Source organism: Mesoplodon mirus (assembly GCF_964341445.2).
Source record: "Mesoplodon mirus genome assembly, chromosome: 2".
Lineage (NCBI taxonomy): Eukaryota > Metazoa > Chordata > Mammalia > Artiodactyla > Ziphiidae > Mesoplodon > Mesoplodon mirus.
Genome location: NC_138977.1, coordinates 44,168,699 through 44,186,728, shown reverse-complemented (window position 1 = coordinate 44,186,728; position 18,030 = coordinate 44,168,699). Strand labels below are relative to the sequence as shown.

General features: G+C 40.9%; 1 protein-coding gene and 1 pseudogene across 4 annotated transcripts in view; both read left to right on the top strand.

Annotated features, from left to right (window-relative positions):
* Nucleotides 1-17,443, top strand: part of ANXA3 (annexin A3) — a 60,676-nt gene extending 43,233 nt beyond the window's left edge. For 2 of the 3 annotated variants that reach the window (XM_082638376.1, XM_082638377.1), the window contains exons 11-13: nucleotides 3,888-3,946; nucleotides 5,998-6,120; nucleotides 9,923-10,500. In XM_082638376.1, coding sequence (XP_082494502.1) covers nucleotides 3,888-3,946; nucleotides 5,998-6,120; nucleotides 9,923-9,982 — 242 coding nt within the window. In that variant the 3' untranslated portion in view covers nucleotides 9,983-10,500. Of the gene's footprint in view, nucleotides 1-3,887; nucleotides 3,947-5,997; nucleotides 6,121-9,922; nucleotides 10,501-16,095 lie in introns of those variants that run through there. The other variant, XM_082638378.1, reaches the window with a different exon arrangement.
* On the top strand, nucleotides 12,743-16,065 carry LOC309798635 (Y-box-binding protein 1-like; annotated as a pseudogene). Its single transcript has 2 exons — nucleotides 12,743-12,765; nucleotides 14,181-16,065. The product of its transcript is annotated as a Y-box-binding protein 1-like (transcript).
* Nucleotides 17,444-18,030: the final 587 nt, after the last annotated feature.

Here is an 18,030-nt window from a genome sequence, read left to right as displayed (position 1 = left end):
ACACAGTTATATAAGCTGATCTGTCTTCTCAATCAGGTCTCTGCAGTCTGTGCTTTTAGGAACCCAAAGAACACCTTGCAAGAAAGATTGCATTCAGAGAAAGGAGACACTCTTGGAAGACAGGATCCAGGGACCATTCTAGTCAGAGTCAGGCAATTTAAGTGCTCGTACACACACAGGATTGTTCGGAATCCTAAATAGCAATCCTAAATTGTTATGAACAATCCTAAGTTGTTCAGAATCCTAAATATCCAATTTTGGGTGGCTGTTGGGCTTGCTCCAGGCTGCTTCTCCATTAATGCCAGGGTAGGAGTACCTGTACTCCACACAGCTTGTCATTTCTCCAATGAAAAATCATATCTAACATCCATCATGACAATTAATAGCTTCTACGGTGAGTTAAAGATAGCTGATGTCTAAGGGTAACCTCCTCCAGGGTGAGCCTCTGATTCATCTTTCAAATCTTAATTACCATCTCTGGAGGGTGAACTCCCCATTAGGGTGCCTCAAATTGTATTTTTAAATAAACACTCATCAGGCACTTACTATACGCTCAGCATTGTGCTAACCTCTTTACAAATACCAACCCATTTAAGCCTCATAACAATCCCATGATTAGGGACTATTATTACCCCCATGGCAAACCTGAGGCACCAGAAGGTTAAGTTCCTTCCCCAAGTAACCCAGGGAAAGTGTGGTAGAGCCGGAATTCTAACCTAGGCACTTGGGCTCCACGGTCTATGATGTCAACCAACCCCTCCAAAGTGCTGCAGCGTAAATAGAGACTGAAACCTGCATATATCACACAGTCCATGCTCAACTATTGATATTTTAAATTGCAGAAAATATCCCAGGGAGCAAGCACTCACTAAAGTCTGGGCGTTTCCTCCACATATGTTATTTCATTTAACTTCTGAGCCTCTCTTCAGTGTCAAGAATAGGACTGTTGATCCAAATGCCGCTTAAAATATATGACTCTGATTGATTTGTTAAAAGATAGGCCAAGAAAGAAAAAAAGCTTCTTCTTCAATTAAAAAATATGCATCAGGGACTTCCCTGGCAGTCTAGTGGTTAAGACTCTGCACTTCTACTGCAGGGGGAACAGGTTCAATCCCTGTTCAGGGAACTAAAATCCCACAGGCGTACAGCGTGGCATGGCCAAGAAAAAAAAAGGAATTAGAGATTAGCCTCCATAATTAGCTCTGAGAATATTCCAGTGGCAATGATATAACCAGTTAATTTTTTCCCATTTCTTTTTTTTAATATTTATTTGTTTTTTATTTTTTAATTTTTTTGGCCGCATCAGGTCTTAGTTGCGGCACGTGGGATCTTTCGATGTGGTGCGCATGCTCTTCACTGCGGCGTGTGGGCTTCTCTCTAGTCGTGCTGTGCGGGTTTTCTTTGTCTAGTTGTGGCACACGGGCTCCAGAGTGCATGGGCTCAGTAGTTGTGGCACGCGGGCTTAGTTGCCCCATGGCATGTGGGATCTTAGTTCCCTGACCAGGGATTGAACCCATGTCCCATACATTGGAAGGTGGATTCTTTACCACTGGCCCACCAGGGAAGTCCCTCCATTTCATATTTTAATCTTTACATCAATTTTACTGCTTTTTACCTTGCCTGCTGTAATATTTGAAAAACTTTATTGAGATGTACAAATTCTCACTTCATTGAGCTAAGAAGCATTTTTGGAAATAGACATTGAATTATATACTAAATTAGGGCTTATAATATATATTATTTTATCAAGTAAAAGAAAGACCTTATAATTTAATTTAAAGTTCAAGATATGTCACACTTTCATTTTCTATTTCAGTCTACCATTGGAATACAACAGTTTTTTTTTAATATTTATTGAGATATAACTTAAGTACCATAAAATTCACCCAAAGTGTGCAATTCAGTGCTTTTTAATGTCTTAACAGAGTTGTGCAACTGTCACCACTATCTAAGTTTAGGATATTTCCATCAGCCCCAAAAGAAACCCTGTGCCCCTTAACAGTCACTCCCCACTCCTCCCTAGCCCCCAGCCCCTGGCAACTACCAATTTACTTTCTGTGTTGATAGATCTGCCTGTCCTGGGTATTTCATATACAAGGAATCTAATACAGTATGTCAACGCATAGCTTTTGACGTGAAAAACCATCTGAGTTCTAACATCTTAGAAATGCACGGTAGGAAGATTGCTAGCCGTCAAATCTGGACTTAGATAAGGAGAGGCTTTATTCAAAGAGACTATTTCAATAGGGAGAATAGTTGAGTCTCAGAAATGTACAAGAGTCTGAAAATCAAACAGAAAAAGCTTTTCTTTTATGGGGAGGAGATAAAGAGACCTTAGCAGAAACTTTCAAAGGGAAGTTGGACAAGCAAGGGGGCATAATCGTTGGGGGTTGACAGGAAATGTGTCTCGCTGTGTCAACTGATTCTCAGGACCAGCTGAAAAGGGGACACGTTCTGCATTTCAGCATCTGCTCAGGCTGGGGGCCAAGCTAGGGTTCAGGGGCCTGTATGGGGGAGGGGAGAGGCCTGAGTAAATTTTGGTAAAGAACACAGAGGGTAAGAAGCAGGCAACTGTGAACACTGGGTCATCATAATGAACTTCAGTGGACTCCCTGATTTTTAGGAATTTCCCTGAGTTTCCCTGCTGGGGTTGGGTCTTAAAGCAAGCTTCCTTATACTGCATATGCCACCATCTCCCCAAATATTCATGAGGAACAAATTGTGTGTTTAAGAACATAAAGCAGAGAACAAGGTAAAGGGTTATGAAAAGAAAGGATTCTCTGCATTTAGTCTGGGGTGAGGGAGATGATTGAAAAGCTTAATAGCTTAAAAGTGGGCATAAAACTTTCAATCAAATGATTAAGGCTTGCTGAATATAACTTTGAGAAAAAAATAGGTAATATCAATTTTCATCCTTGATTTCTTCTCAGACAGCTTCAAATCTATAACTGTTTTCATGTTTCTCCCAGATTCCATGTTTCTAATATATTTCTCTTTCTGTTTCCCTTAAATCACTTACACAAAAGGCCTTTTAGCTTTCCTTAAGAGAGTCTGAAAGGCATCATGAGAAAGTCACTATTCTTGTTCTGTTCTCTAAAATTCATTATAAAATTTCTTCACTTTTGGTCAGATTCCTACCTAGAGATCAGATTTAAGATGATAAAAATAATTGTGTTGCAATAAATAGATTTATCCCCTACAGAATTTTCTAGTCCTGGCTGTTTTCACTTTACTTAAAGGATAATTAATTTGCTTATGTTTTTGTCTATTATCTTTTTCTTATTCTGCTTTACTTGTTATTTCAAAATAAAGAATTGAAAGATTGTAGTATTTTTTTGATGACTGAATTTAGATTATAAGTGCTGGTTCTAATGTAATTAATCAACCTATAAATTCTAATCCAGTCATTTAAGAGAAAATCTTTCCATTGGAAAAACTGGTTTTAAACTGAGCTGCAGTGCCCCTGCTTACCTAATGAGCTATTTGGAGCAACCCCTCTGCAGTCTTTAGACCCAAGCTATTCATCAGTAGTCAAAGATGCTAGAAACGGAGCAATGGTACACCCTAGGGAGTTATCAATGTAAGCGTAGGTGTTGGTGTGTCTGGGATCTGGAAATGAGTCAGCGGCTGTGAGAGTTTCTTTGGCAGGTAATTTTATTTTCCCTGTGGCTAAGGATAATTACTGTGCTAAAGTTCCATGCAAATATGACATTATAAGGCTTTGAAATTCAGGTTAAGCATTCATTCACTCTTTCATTCTAAAGAAAAGCCAGGAATGGGGAGGAGAGTGGTATGGTTACTTAAAAAAAATTTTTTTAAACGTATTACTGTAGAGTAACTCAATTTCTATTAAATGAAACTAACATTACTTTGCTTTTTTATAACAGTCTGTTGTGCAAGGAACACGCCTGCCTTTTTAGCTAAAAGACTGCACCAAGCTTTGAAGGTTGGTCTGGAAATTTCATATATATTCTTAACTTCCCTCAAGGAGAATGTAAAAATATTGCTTAACGTTGATGGAATTTCGTATTTCTTTTCCACCTTGATGAGTTCTCTTCTGTAGCTAATGTGTCTAGTAATTTGTCTCATTGGTTGCTAATGAGTATCCTAATCATTACAGACGTTGGTACGCTGGAGTGTTGAGTAAATCATTTCCCCCACTTCATGGTAATGTGGGCAGTCAACTTGTTTTAGGATGACAGACCTCCAGCGTGAGCCAGTAGCCTCTCAAGCTGCCTTACTTAAACCAAACTGCGTCAGCAGCCTTTCATGATACAGAAACCCTGTGTTTTCTCGTCTGCTGCCACTGCTAGATGGGGAGCTCCAGGAATCTGTTCAGGAGGTTTTCTTGCTCTTTTATGTCTTTAGACCCTCAGACTGAGCCTGGCACATAGAAGGTGCTTACTTCAGTTTCTTCCTGGACATGTCCTGTGGAAGTCCATGTGCTCCTACAAAGCTGTGTCCAAAGTAAACACATCATTTTCCTCACCTCACCTCCCACCCCAATCTTGCTCCCCATCCTGCATTCAGTCATCTCAGTGGATAACCCCAACAGGAACTAGCCTTGCCTAACTCGCTGAAGTTATACCTTTCCTCCCCAGCCTTGTTCCCTATGCATCAGCCACATCAGCCTTCTTTCTGTATCTTGACTATGCTGAGCCTCTTCCCACATCAGGGTCTTTGCGTGTGTCGTCCTCTCTCCTCCAGGTCTGCCTATGGCGGTCTCCTTCTCATCTCTGAAGTCTCAGCTCAGATGTCACCTCCTGAGAGAGGTCTTCCCTCACTACACCGGTCAGCTGGCTTCCTTTCACTCACTCCTTTCATCCCATGATTCTTACTACCATGTACTTGAGCAACTTGTTCATTGTCTTTACTGTCCATCTTCATCTATTAGAACGTAAACTGCTTGAGAACAGAGATATCATCTGTGTTGTTCACTACCTTATGCACAGCACATGGTACAATGTCTGGCACATAGGAGGTGCTCAATAAGCATTTGTTGAATGAATGAATAAATGAAGAGTGTCACTATTCACCTAACTCTTCAGCGAGAAATGTTACACTTCCCTCTCCTTCATTCTCCTCCAATGATATATCATTACATTTTGTCAGTCAGCCTTTATGAGCATCTCTTCAATCTATCCATTTTCTCCATCCCTACTGCCATTATTCTAGGTCAGGCCATCATCATCATCATCTCTCTCTGTCTCTGTCTCTCTGTCTCTCCCCTTCTCTCTCTGGTTATGTAATCATCTCTGGATGGGTACCAAAGCTTCTAGTCTTATTCTGTTATCTTCATCCCACTCTTGCCCTGCAGTCCATTCTTCATACTGTTGCTGTCAAAGGAATTTTCTGAAACCACAAATCTGATCTGATCTCAACACTCTCATGTTTAACAGATTGCAGTAGTTCTTCACACTTGGGATAAAGTCGAATTTCATTTCACGGTTTACAAAGTCTGGCCTTTCTAGACATATTTCTTGCTGTTCCTTCTTATTATTTATGTTCTTGCCCTAAACCATCACACATGCTGTCTCCTGTATAGGAACACTTTTTTTCCTCTAAGAACTCCATTCCTTCTTCCCCTGGCTGATTATTTAGGCCCCAGCTTAAATACCACTTTCTCAAACAGACCTTTCCTAATCTTTGATCTATCTTAGGCCTCCCGAGCATATGCTCCCATAGTACCCAGTAGTTCCCGTATGTCAAATTTTATTGTAATGGCCCATTTTCTCACCTGTATCCTTTACAAAATTGAAAGTTTAACCGGGGCATCTCATCTCTGTTTTCAGCATTTGACAATGTGATGGCACAGACAAAATGCTCAATAAATATTTCTTGAATAAATGAATGATGATGTTTGATGAAAAATGAGTGAAGGAGAGTCACTGTGGTTGAATATTTTGCGTACCATTATCTATGTCCTGTAAATATAGTTCTGTATGTTGTTTTGTGAGCAATGAGATTGGTATCGTGGACACTTGCATTTCTCAACAGGGCGCTGGGACTGATGAGTTTACTCTGAACCGAATAATGGTTTCCAGATCAGAAATTGACCTTTTGGACATTCGAGCAGAGTTTAAGAAGCAGTATGGCTATTCCCTACATTCAGCAATTGAAGTAAGTCTCTTCTTAAAATTAGCAAAACATATCATGCCTCTCTCTACACATCCTTTTTCCCTTATAATTCTCAAAACATGGACATATGTGACTTAGGTTTCTCTCTCTTGTCAGTGTGTAAATGTGTTTCCCGAGTTTAAAAGAGTAATAACAAAATATCCCTTAAAGACAGTGATTATTTTTCAGCTCTAAAATCCCAGGCACATAAAAGACACTCAACATTTTTTTCAGGTTTAGTGGCCACTAATTTTTCTTCTTTTGTGAATTGCATATGCAAGTTGCTTAATCTGTTTTTTATATTGCAGTATTTTAATTTATTTCAGTTTTTCTTTCTGACAGTAGAAGAAAAGTACATATTTTAAATTTCTTCTTTGTTTGACTCAAAAGATAAAATCGTTCTGCACCTTGGAGTTCTTTATTTCAGGATATAGGAATCTTTCTCATTCTTTTTAACAGCTGCATATCATTCCATTATTTGTATATTTGTACCTACCACATGAACAGATGTTTCAAGTTTCTTGCTATTATAAACAACGCTGCAATACGCATATACAATTTCATAAGGTACAAGTGTATCTGAGGGATATGTTCTCATGAGTTGGTAGGATTGCTGAGACAGATGTAAATATATCCATAATTTTGGTAAATATTACCAATTGACTTCCACTGCACCTCAGTTAGTCAACTAGATTCATTCACCAAAATCGTTTTTGGTTTTTTTTTTTGTTTTTTTTAATGAGAGCTGTTGTTTTTGTACTAAACCTTTGCAGGAAAAGATGCATGCCTAAGTTGAAATAGAAAACTTATTCAAAAAGGCAGCTGTCAGGCTGTGCCTGGGGCTTAGCACAGATTTCATCAACTGCTCATACTCAATGAAATTTGAATCCATCTGACACATTACAATAGTTTCAATCAACAGAGAAAGATACAATAACGTTAACCAAATTGTTTTTACCAAGGCAGAAAAGGAGAGGCATATGTTTTATAAAGATTGCCAGTAACAGGGTTGCAACACGAGAAAAGCCTTCAGTTCACCCTTGGCAAACTAGGAAATTCAGTTAACTGGTAGCTCTCCCTGCCCCCCTCCATGGTCTGGGTAATTGAGGCTTACTGTATTAGGAAACATTTAAGCAACGTGTATCTTGACAGAAAAGAAAAATCCATTGCTGCAGAGTTCAGTGTGTAATTTAAAATTATCTAAGGTTTCTTCACTTCTGTCACCTAACTTACATTATCAGGTAATCTCATTACATTTTCAAGACTGATGAATAGGATGTTTTCGATGGTTAAAATTCTGTAATTCAGGAGCTAGAGTTCCATTTTGTATATCATCCCAGCCTTGGGTTCCTCTTCCTTCCGCCTTTAATTTAGACATTTCTCTGCTCATTAACACCTTTCTCAAATGATGACTGGAGGGGAGGAGAAGAGGAAGAGAGTAGGTGAGAACAAATCTGTATTTCTTATTACTTAATAATAGGATCTTAATTTAAAAATTGGATGAAATTACAGTTTTGGGTAGATTTCCTTTATCAACAAGTTGAGTACCTATTTAATAAATAGCATAATTCCAGGGTCTTTAAAGGAAAATATAATAGCTACCCTCAATTAATTCATAATCTATGTGGAGACTGAGGTGGCCATAAATAAAACAATTACAAGATAATAGTATGAGTTACCACAGTATTCTGCCTAATAATATTTCATATTGATAGTATATACTAAAATGTGATATTATAAATGCAAAGAAATTTTTTTTAAAAAGAGAGAATAAAGTGGCTGACATAAAGAAATAATATGAAACAACATGCAGTTAAATACTAGATTATGGGGTACAAAGGACAGTAGTATAGGAACTGAGAGTAAAAGACGTTTGGGATTAGATAGGGAATATTTCTTGGGAAATGGGTCTTGAGCTTGCCTTTCAGGTGAATAAGCATGTGTTAAGTGCCTCCTATGAGCCAGGTGCTATGCCGGTCAATAGGGTCTCAAAGGGGAATGCTCTAGAAACATATATGATGAGAAGTAGGAGGATAAGAATTAATGAGGCACTTGATTGATTAGGAGTCTACCTTGGGAATATGGAAAAATAAAATCTGAGTGGCAATATGCATTCAGTTGAAAGGAAGACTTGAGATCACAGAATTAGTATTTCATTCATTCCATTTAAAATACTGAATGTATATTATGTGCCGGGTTCAGGATTACAATTATAAGTAAAGAAAAAAGTTTTCTGTCCTTATGGAATTAGAAATAAATGTAAAATTACAACCATGTTCAATGTAAAGGAGATTGTGCTATAAGATCACATAGCAGGAGGATTTGACCTATAGGAAGGTTATGATTCAGATCTAAAAATGACTAGACTTAACAAGGCGAAGGCTGTGGGGATCAGAGGTCAGCAGAGCCTTCTAACAAAAGGAATTGCAAGTGGAAAGACCTCGTGGTGGAGGAAACATTAATGAAAATTGAGGCTGGTGGGACCAGATCATTCAGGACTTTTTCTGACAATGTCTAAGGATTTGGTCTTGCTTAAGAGCGACGGGAGGCCAGTGAAGTGTTTAAATTTTAAGCACATAGTGTCATGACCAGAAGTATATTTAGAAAAGATCCCTGTGTCTGTGGAGAATGAATTGGACATAAGATAGAAGGTATATGGGGTGATGAGTTACTATATTAGGCATATTAGAGTAGCTCTGACTGTAACACAAAATAGTGATGCAAAGCTACTGGTAATACAAAAGGAGGAAAGAGCAAAGACTCAAAAGATATCTAGGAGTTAAAACTTAAGGGACTTGGTATGACATCTTGGTGTGAGGAGAAAGGAAGGGAAGGAGTCGAGGATGACTCCCAGGTTTCTAACTCCCAGACTCATGACAAACATGGCATCTTGTACTGTAAGCTTCAATCTCACCTGGTATCTTTTCTGAACCAAGATCCTTTTTCGGCTAGCCTAGGAGAGAGTAACTGGGAAACATACTCTGTGGGGATGTAGTTCATCTCACTTTCTTAAGTCAGGAAGTATAGTTTGGTGTTAAGGAGCCAGGTTAACTGGGTTCGAATCCTCCCTCTGCATTTATTCACTATATAGTTTGGGGCAAATTTCCCAACCTCTGTTTTTCTCGTTTTACTTATCTGTTAGGTGGAGCTACTATGGTATCTACTGTACAGAGTTATTATAAGGGTTAAAGTAGTTAACCCTTAGAAGAGCAAGTGTTTGATAAATACTAATATAAATACTATTAAAACTATAATTTTCTAAAGTTTTATGAGAAAAATAAGATTATGTAATATTAGGTAATTGATGCACTCATTTTTTTTTTTTTTTTTTTTTTTGCGGTACGCGGGCCTCTCACTGTTGTGGCCTCTCCCGTTGTGGAGCTCAGGCTCCAGACGCGCAGGCTCAGCGGCCATGGCTCACGGGCCCAGCCGCTCTGCGGCATGTGGGATCTTCCCGGACCCGGGCACGAACCCGCGTCCCCTGCATCGGCAGGCAGACTCTCAACCACTGCGCCACCAGGGAAACCCGAAGCACTCATTTTTTTTAAACCCAAATTGAAATTTAATTGCAGTATATCAGGAAGAATTTAAACATCATATATTATAAAGAAGATGCTAGGCTGGAACAGGATTACACTCAGGTGTTAATGGATGATGGAATTACAGGTGCATTTCACTAAATGGTACAGGTCATGAGCCTTACACGCCAGCGAATCCCCTAGTGCTGTGCGATTTGATTCATTCATGGTCCCCTCATTATTTACGCCATGTCTGTCCTTCTCTCCATCGGTCCTGTTCCTTGCAGTCAGATACTTCTGGAGACTATGCAGTCACACTCGTAAAGATCTGTGGAGGAGATGACTGAGTCAAGAATGTCATTTCTAAAGGCTGCCTGCTCCCATGACGGACTTTTCCCACAGCTCTAATTACTTCTTTCTTGCAGTGTTTACAAGTACAAGCAAGGGTCAAGAGCACCCTGTTTCCCTAACAGAAATTTTCATTGTTCCATAATAATAACAACAAAAAAGTGATTATTATCGTAGAACATCTCACCATAATGTAGCCGTTTATAAATGAAATTTTTAAATGATATTAAGGATCTGCTAATACTATCCAAATGATATTTCTGCTTTGGAAGTGAGACTCTTTGTACAGTTCTAAAACATTAAATGCAAAACAGTGTAATACAAGTTTTTGCCTCTGTAAAAGGTAATCTGTTTGTTGTTATCATCAACCAGCATTGTTTGGTACCTGGCACCGACGACTAATGATATTTTAAAACATGTTTTGGTTATAAAGCTGTTGCTGCTTCCATTTGTCTATCGTCCTATTAATCACATTCATCCTTAAGAAAGGAATAAAAACTGTATGTAATGTATGTAATCCTGGCTGTATGTATGTAATCCTGGCTTCCCCTTTCTCGTCTGATCAAGCTAGAGCAGTGGCAATGCATAATAATTTATTTCAGAAAACATCTGCTGAACTACTGATCTAACCATTGCCCATCTGAATGGCAAGCATGAATTGTGGTTGTTTCATGTTAAATCCTACTTTCCCAGAAGGGGTGTTTAGAATCAAGTTTCTAAGATATGCTTTTCCTCTAAAATAAGTTGGCAAAACTACACATTTCAACAAATCTTTCACGTTACCTTTGAAAGGGACCTAGGATGAAATACCTAGACCAAAAGGAAATATATAAGGTAAAAAATTCTAGTTGGAGTTATTAGTCTGAACTAAAATAGAAATGATAGTTGTATGAGAAACAGAAATAGTGATGTCCAGAGCTTTTAATCAATGGATTCCACTGGTCAACATTTCTGAGACCTTTCAGAAAGATGGAGAAGTTATTTCTCATTCTGAGATTTCCAAAATGCTTATGGGAACAAAGCACAGGGATTTAGAATCCGCATACCAGGTTTTGACATCCTGCCCTACCATTTACCACTCTGTGATGCTGGGAATTATGAAACCCTGCTAAACCAAAGTTTTCTCATCTTAACAGCACTTACCTCTCTCTTAGGTTTGTTTTTTTAAAAAAAAGATTAAGTAAAATGATGCCTATGAAGCACTTAGCCCTGTGCCTGGACATGGCAAGTGTTCAATTACCATGTTATCATTTACTATATTACCAAGCAACACCAAAATGATCATGACAGCATTGCAACCATTCTTCAATAGACTTCAGTTCACCTACCATGTGACACACCCTGTGCTAAGTAAGTGTTGGGTACACCAGAGGAACGAAGACTCGTTTCCTTTGCCCAAAGAGCTTAAAATCTGTTTAGGGAGAGAGACCAATGTGGTGGAGGCTTAGAGTACAAGGGGAGGTGACCGGTGATAGGCAGGGGCTAGATTATGAAGGTCTCACAGACCATGCTAAAGAGTTTATAAGCAAGGGAGAGTCATGGAAGGAGCATTCAAGGAGGATTTCAATCAGGGAAAGGATGTGGTCAAATTTTTGATCAAGGAAGAGGAATGTTTGGGAGAAGAACGCTAAAGGTAGGGAGCCCACTTGGCAAATTAATTCTCTAATTAATACTAGAAGCATCAGCCTGAGCTAAGATAATGGCAAGGGAGAAAAAGGGAGGGGGGAATATACACACTCAAGACGTATTTAGGAGGTAAAATTGACAGAACACAATAATCAAAAGGGTCAGGTGTCAAGTATACCCTCACGATTTTGGCTTAAGTGATTTGGTAAGTAAGTGTCTCACCAAGCAATAAACCATTGCTAATACTCATTGAGTGCTTACTGTATATCAGGCACTATGTTAAACAGTGTAGTATATGATAAATCATTAATCCTCAAGGAACTTTCCAATGTAGGCATTAACTCACAGATACAGGAATGGAAGCTTAGAGAAATTAAGTAACTTGCCCATTGGAAGAGCCAAGATTTAAACCCAAGCAGCCCAACTCACAGTGTCCAGGCTGTTAACCACTATTTTGCCTTGGAATTTATCCCACTCCAAGGCCACTGTTCTTTTCAACCCTAGAACTTAGTTATTGGAATGCAGGGATTTTTGTCTGTTGCATTCACTGCTATATCCCTAGTGTTTAGAAAGTGCTTGGCATGCAAAAGGCACTCACCTATAGCATTGCATGTCATGTATTTTATTTATTCTGACTGCTACATATCACTCCATTGTGTAAGTCATATATTCATAAGTATAATTTCTAGGAGGCCACAAAATTGCCCTGGGGGAAGTAAGGGAAGCATCATTTTATGGGTTTTTCCCTTTAACGGGTTCTGATCCCCAATTTCCCATGTCGGGCAGCGGTTGGGGTGGAGATGAGGATGGGGAGTGGGTCCCACACCAAGAAGCAATGCTCTGATACCTGCTGGATGTCCTACAATTCAACTCAATTCTGACACTGTCTACCTGGTGCTAGCAAACCCTATAGGTTAAGGGCTCAGTCCTATAAGACTACCCCCCTCTTCAGGTGCCAGTCAAGGTTGTCACCTGTGCTTCTGACTGACTGGCTAAAGATTGGAGTTTCCATCAACCTCCACCTTGGGTGTGACCAGTTTGTTAGAGTGGTTCACAGAACTCAGGGGAACCTTTACTTATGTTTAGAAGTTTATAATAAAAGAATATAGTAAAGGATACAGATTAACGTCTAGATGGAAGGGATGCGTAGGGCAAGGTGGGTGGGAAGAGGCATGGAGCTTCCATGCCCCATCTAGGCCCACCCCCCCATCCCCCTGCCCAGTACCTCCATGTGTTCACCAACCCGGAAGCTCTCCGAACCCCAGACTATTGGAGTTTCATAGAAGCTTCATCACGTAGGCTTGAACGATCATTGACTCCAGTTTCAGCCCTTTTCCCTTCTCAAGAAAACGAGGGGCAGGGCTGAAAATTCCAAGCTTCTAATCATGGCTTTGTCTTTCCAATGACCAGCCCTCATCCAGGAGCCACGCAGAGTCGCCTCATTAGCAAAGACCAAATATTAGGACAAAAGATACTCCTAATGCTCTTACCACTTAGGAAATTACATGGGTTTTAAGAGCCCTGTGCCATGAATGAGGGGCAGAGACCAATATATATGTTTTCTATTATCTCACCAGGGATTCACTGTGTACTTTGTCATAAAAAAGGATAGCTACTAAACCATTGTGAAAGTCAATGTAAATGTTATACATCTCTAACTTCCTAGCCCAGTTCCCTAGTCAGAGTAGGTACATGACAAATCTTAATGACAATTATTTGTAAAGTGGGGTCGTAGATCTTTCCTGCCGTTTGCACCAGGTTGATGTAAGGAGCACAGAAAATAATGCTTGGAGCTACTGTGAAAAGTATTGAATGCTATTCAAACGTGATGTAGAATTGTAGAATTGATAGTAAAATTATCATTTTTTGTTGTATATATGAATCAAGGACTTACTATGTGATGAGTACTACGCTAGATATTTTAGATCTCATTTATTCTCTCAGAGCATGGTTATATGTGTCAGTGTTATCGCCATTTACAGATGAGGAAAATGAGGCTCAGAAAGGTTAGGATACTAGCCCAAGGTAACACAGCGGGAAAACCAAGGTGTAGGATCTAGGTCAGATGGTGTTTGTGCATGAGTGAGTGTGAAGAAACATAAGAACATGAAGGGAGTGGTGATCACTGGACAGAACCCTGCAAAGAGAAAGGAACTTTGAGATAATGAAAGACTCCAAGGAAAGCTCTCCTCCAGCTGTACTCTCCTCCTTCTTGCCTCCTATGCATTGGGCCAGCTGGTAGCTGCTAAAAGTATGTTTCTGATGATTCTGATGGAAGGTGGCTATCTAAGGATGGAAGGTTATTACTGACCCTTCCAAAGAACTGCAATATTTATTTAAATGTTTAAATACTACATGAGAATGAGAGGGGCTGTATAGAGCACAGGACAGTGCGTGGTTTAGTGCACGGGCCCTGAGGTCATGCTGCCCAGATCTGTGACTGTAGGCAAATTACTTGACCTTGCTAAGTCACCTCTTCCTCACCCTTAAAATGGGGACAGTGGTAGTTCCTACCTCATAAAGTTATTTTGATCATTACACAAGAAAACATTTAAAAGGTGGTTAACACAGAGTTCGACCGGTAGCGGGAGCGGAGAGCGGACCCCAGAGAGCCCCGAGCAGCCTCACCGCTGCCGCCGGCCTAGTTACCGTCCCAGCCCGGGAGGAGCCGTGGCTGCCGCAGGGGGCCCCAGTCACCGTCGCCGCAGCCACGAGCAGCGAGGCCGAGACCCGGCAGCCGCCCGCCGCCCTCACGCCCTCAGCGTTGCCGACCCCAAGACCCGCACGACGGGCAGCGGCGGCGCAGGGCGCGGCGGCCCGGGCGGCCTCACAGCGGCGGTGCCTGCCGGCGGGGACGAGAAGACCATCGCATCGAAGGTTTAGGGAACAGCAAAATGGTTCAGTGTGAGAAAGGGGTGTGGTTTCATCAACAGGAATGACCCCGAGGAAGATGCATTTGTTCACCGGACTGCCATAAAGAAGAACCCCAGGAGGTACCGTCGCTGTGTAGGAGATGGGGAGACCGTGGAATTCGATGTCGTTGAAGGAGAAGAGGGTGCGGAGCAGCAAACGATGCAGGCCCTGGGGCGGTGCCAGCGCAAGGCGGTGAACATGCCGCAGACCGCGACCCCTAGAGCCGCTCTCCACGTCGCAGGGGTCCTCCACGCAACCTCCAGCAGAATTACCAGAAGTGTGAGAGTGGGGAAAAGGCGGAGGGATCCGAGAGTGCCCCCGAAGGCCAGGCCCGACAGCGCCGGCCCTACCGCAGGCGCCCACCTTACTGCATGCGGAGACCCTATGGGCGTCGAGCACAGCGTTCCAACCCTCCCGTGCAGAGAGAGGTGATGGAGGGTGCGGACAACCAGGGTGCAGGAGAACAAGGTAGACCAGTGACACAGAATATGTATCGGGGTTATAGACCACCGTTCCGCAGGGGCCCTCCTCGCCAAAGACAGCGCAGGGAGGACGGCAGTGAAGAAGATAAGGAAAATCTAGGAGATGAGACCCAAGGTCAGCCGCCCCCTCAACGTCGGTACCGCCGCAACTTCAATTACCGACGCAGACGCCCAGAAAACCCTAAACCACACGGTGGCAAAGAGACAAAAGCAGCATATCTACCAGCTGAGAATGCGTCCGCTCCCGAGGCTGAGCAGGGCGGGGCTGAGTAAATGCTGGTTTACCATCTCTACCATCATCCGGTTTAGTCATCCAACAAGAAGAAATGAATATGAAATTCCAGCAGTAAGAAATGAACAAAAGATTGGAGCTAAAGACTAAAGTGCTTGCTTTTTGCCTGTTGACCGAATAACTAGAACTATCTGCGTTATCTATGCAGCATGGGGTTTTTATTATTTTTACCTAAAGACGTCTCTTTTTAGTAATGAGAAACTAAAATGTAATGACAAACGTGTTTTTTTAAAAAAAGCATGGTTTTTCTCAATACACCTTTAAAGGTTTTTAAATTGTTTCATATCTGGTCAAGTTGAGATTTTTAAGAATCTCATTTTTAATTTGTTATAAAAGTTTACAGCTTGATTTTTTCAAAATAGCAAACTGAAAGCACCCGTTAATAAAGATCCTCAATTAAAAAAAAAAGAAAAGAAAAAGATGGTTAGCATAGTGCCTAGCGTATAAGCCCTCAAAAAATGTTAGCCCAGATCATATTATTATTACAGTGTATTATTCAAGGGCCATGTTTTTTATTGCCTCCAATTTCCACAAGGTGGCAGGTCGAGTTCAAAGTGGACCCCATGGCTCTGTGTCCCAAAGGCAAAACCTATTTTAATTGTTTCAGAATAACTGGGACAATTATGAATTGTTCAGAAACATCTTCATTGTCTATAGAATGTTTGTCACGGTTCAGGCATCTTACTGTTGCTGAAAAACCTTTCTTAATGGAACGTATGGATCATTTAATTTAATCCTCTGTTTCTCACGATTCCCGGCACCATCTGCATTTACATGAAATGTATATTAACTCTTCCAGGGATCACCTGGCTGAGTACATTCAAGTCATCTCGTTATGCACTAAGTTTAGTCCCTGGAAGACTGTGAAGAGGAGACAACGAGCAAGATGGAAGGAGTCCTGGTCTGTGTGACTGGTGAACTGCAGAAGGCAGGAGATCTGTACACCTCATCTTAGAGTGACGGGGTGTTTGTTCATGAGAAGCTATAACAGGGCATATTGAGGGAAATGTTTAACTAGTATAATTCAGACTTTTCTTCTATGTATCCTCTTCTTCCATTTCCCTAATTTCACGTCATATTGCTAACCTACAATTTTACTTTGTCTTTAACGCATTGGTTTTGGGGTCAGATCAAACTGGGTCCAAATCCTGACTCCACTACCCATGATGGCAGTGTTTATAGCAGCACATATTTGACAAATACTTCTTAACACCACCATTCTTTTTTTAATTTATTTTTTAATTGAGGTAACATTGACTTATGTAAGTTTCATGTGTACAGTGTTATATTTCTACTTCTGTATACCCTACAACATCAATTCTTTACCTCATAATAACAAAACCTACCTGAAAGAGTTGTGAGGATTAAATGAAATAAAGCACATGAAGGATTTAATTCAATCAGAAATAGTTACTAGTAATTACACTGGCATAGCCTTGCCCAGCAAGTGGCAGATAGAAGGTGTTCAATGAGCATTTGTAGAGTAAATAAATGATACTTATTTTAGTACTTCACAGTGATAGTAACTCTAAGACTGGCCTTGGATATGTTCAAGGAAAACGCTCACTGAAATCAGTGTGATCTTGTCAAATGTGTTCTCTGATTATGGGAGTCCAATGATATATAAAGCTCCCCAGGCTTGTTTCCTGCCCACCACTCATAATTGTGTGACATGTAAGCGTTCAAGTTACTTAACCTTTCTGTGCTTTGACTTCCTTATCTGTAAAGCCAGGATGGCAATAGCATTTACTACCTCAGATTCAGATAGGTGTGAGGCTTCAGCAAGTCAGTTTAGGTAAAGCACATAGCACAGAGCTTGCCATACCTTAAGTGCTCAATAAATGTTAGCTGTTATCCTCTGGCTCGGTTTGGAAGATCTACCATTGCTTCTATTTGATTCACTTGGGGGATTTTTGGACGTTGGAAAGTCAACGCTTCTAGTTTGTAATTAGGAAAGAAGATAAAGCAGACCTCTTGGCAATTTCCTGCATATGAAACCTTGTGTTTTATGAACCACGGAAAGTACCCCCAAATTTCTTCTCAACCCACCCCAGCAAACTGACAAATTCGGATCTTTCCCACCCACTCTCTGTACATCTCCCGTGGGACTATGAAAATAAAGGAAGTATTCGTTGCTTTGTGCATAAGCTGTTTTCCTAGTGGTATATTTCTTCTAGTTTTGACAAACTCAAACTTTCTGCCAGTTTTATCTACCAAAGGGTCAGCCCTGCTCCGAGACCAGAGTTTGCCTGTTTCTGTGGATTTTGCAAAGTCAAAAGTGGGAGAGAGGCAAATTTCAAGTGAGGAGAGTTACAGAGTAGGAGTAGCACTGAATGGCTGCCGCAGTAAACAGTAAAAAGAAATCCCCAATCCTCAAACCCAGGACACCAAAACAGCCCATTCAGCTGCATGAGTTTTAAAACACAAATACAATTATGCATGAGGGAGAACGGGCCATCAAAACCTGCTGGAGTCCTCTTCTGGCACAAGCTTTGTGGAACTGGATGTGGCAATAAATAATGGCCAGGGTGACTTGCAGAGCTCTGGGCTTGCCCTGAAGTAACTGATACAGTATCAACCACCAGACAAAAGAGAACTTTGACAAAGGATACTGAGATGAAATCAGCTCCCACATACACGAGCATGCCACAGAGGGGTAGAAGGTGGGGAGAACAAAGGTCCAGGTGGGAAGTGAGCAAGAAGGAGCCAAAGTCACACCTCCCCTTAGAGAACT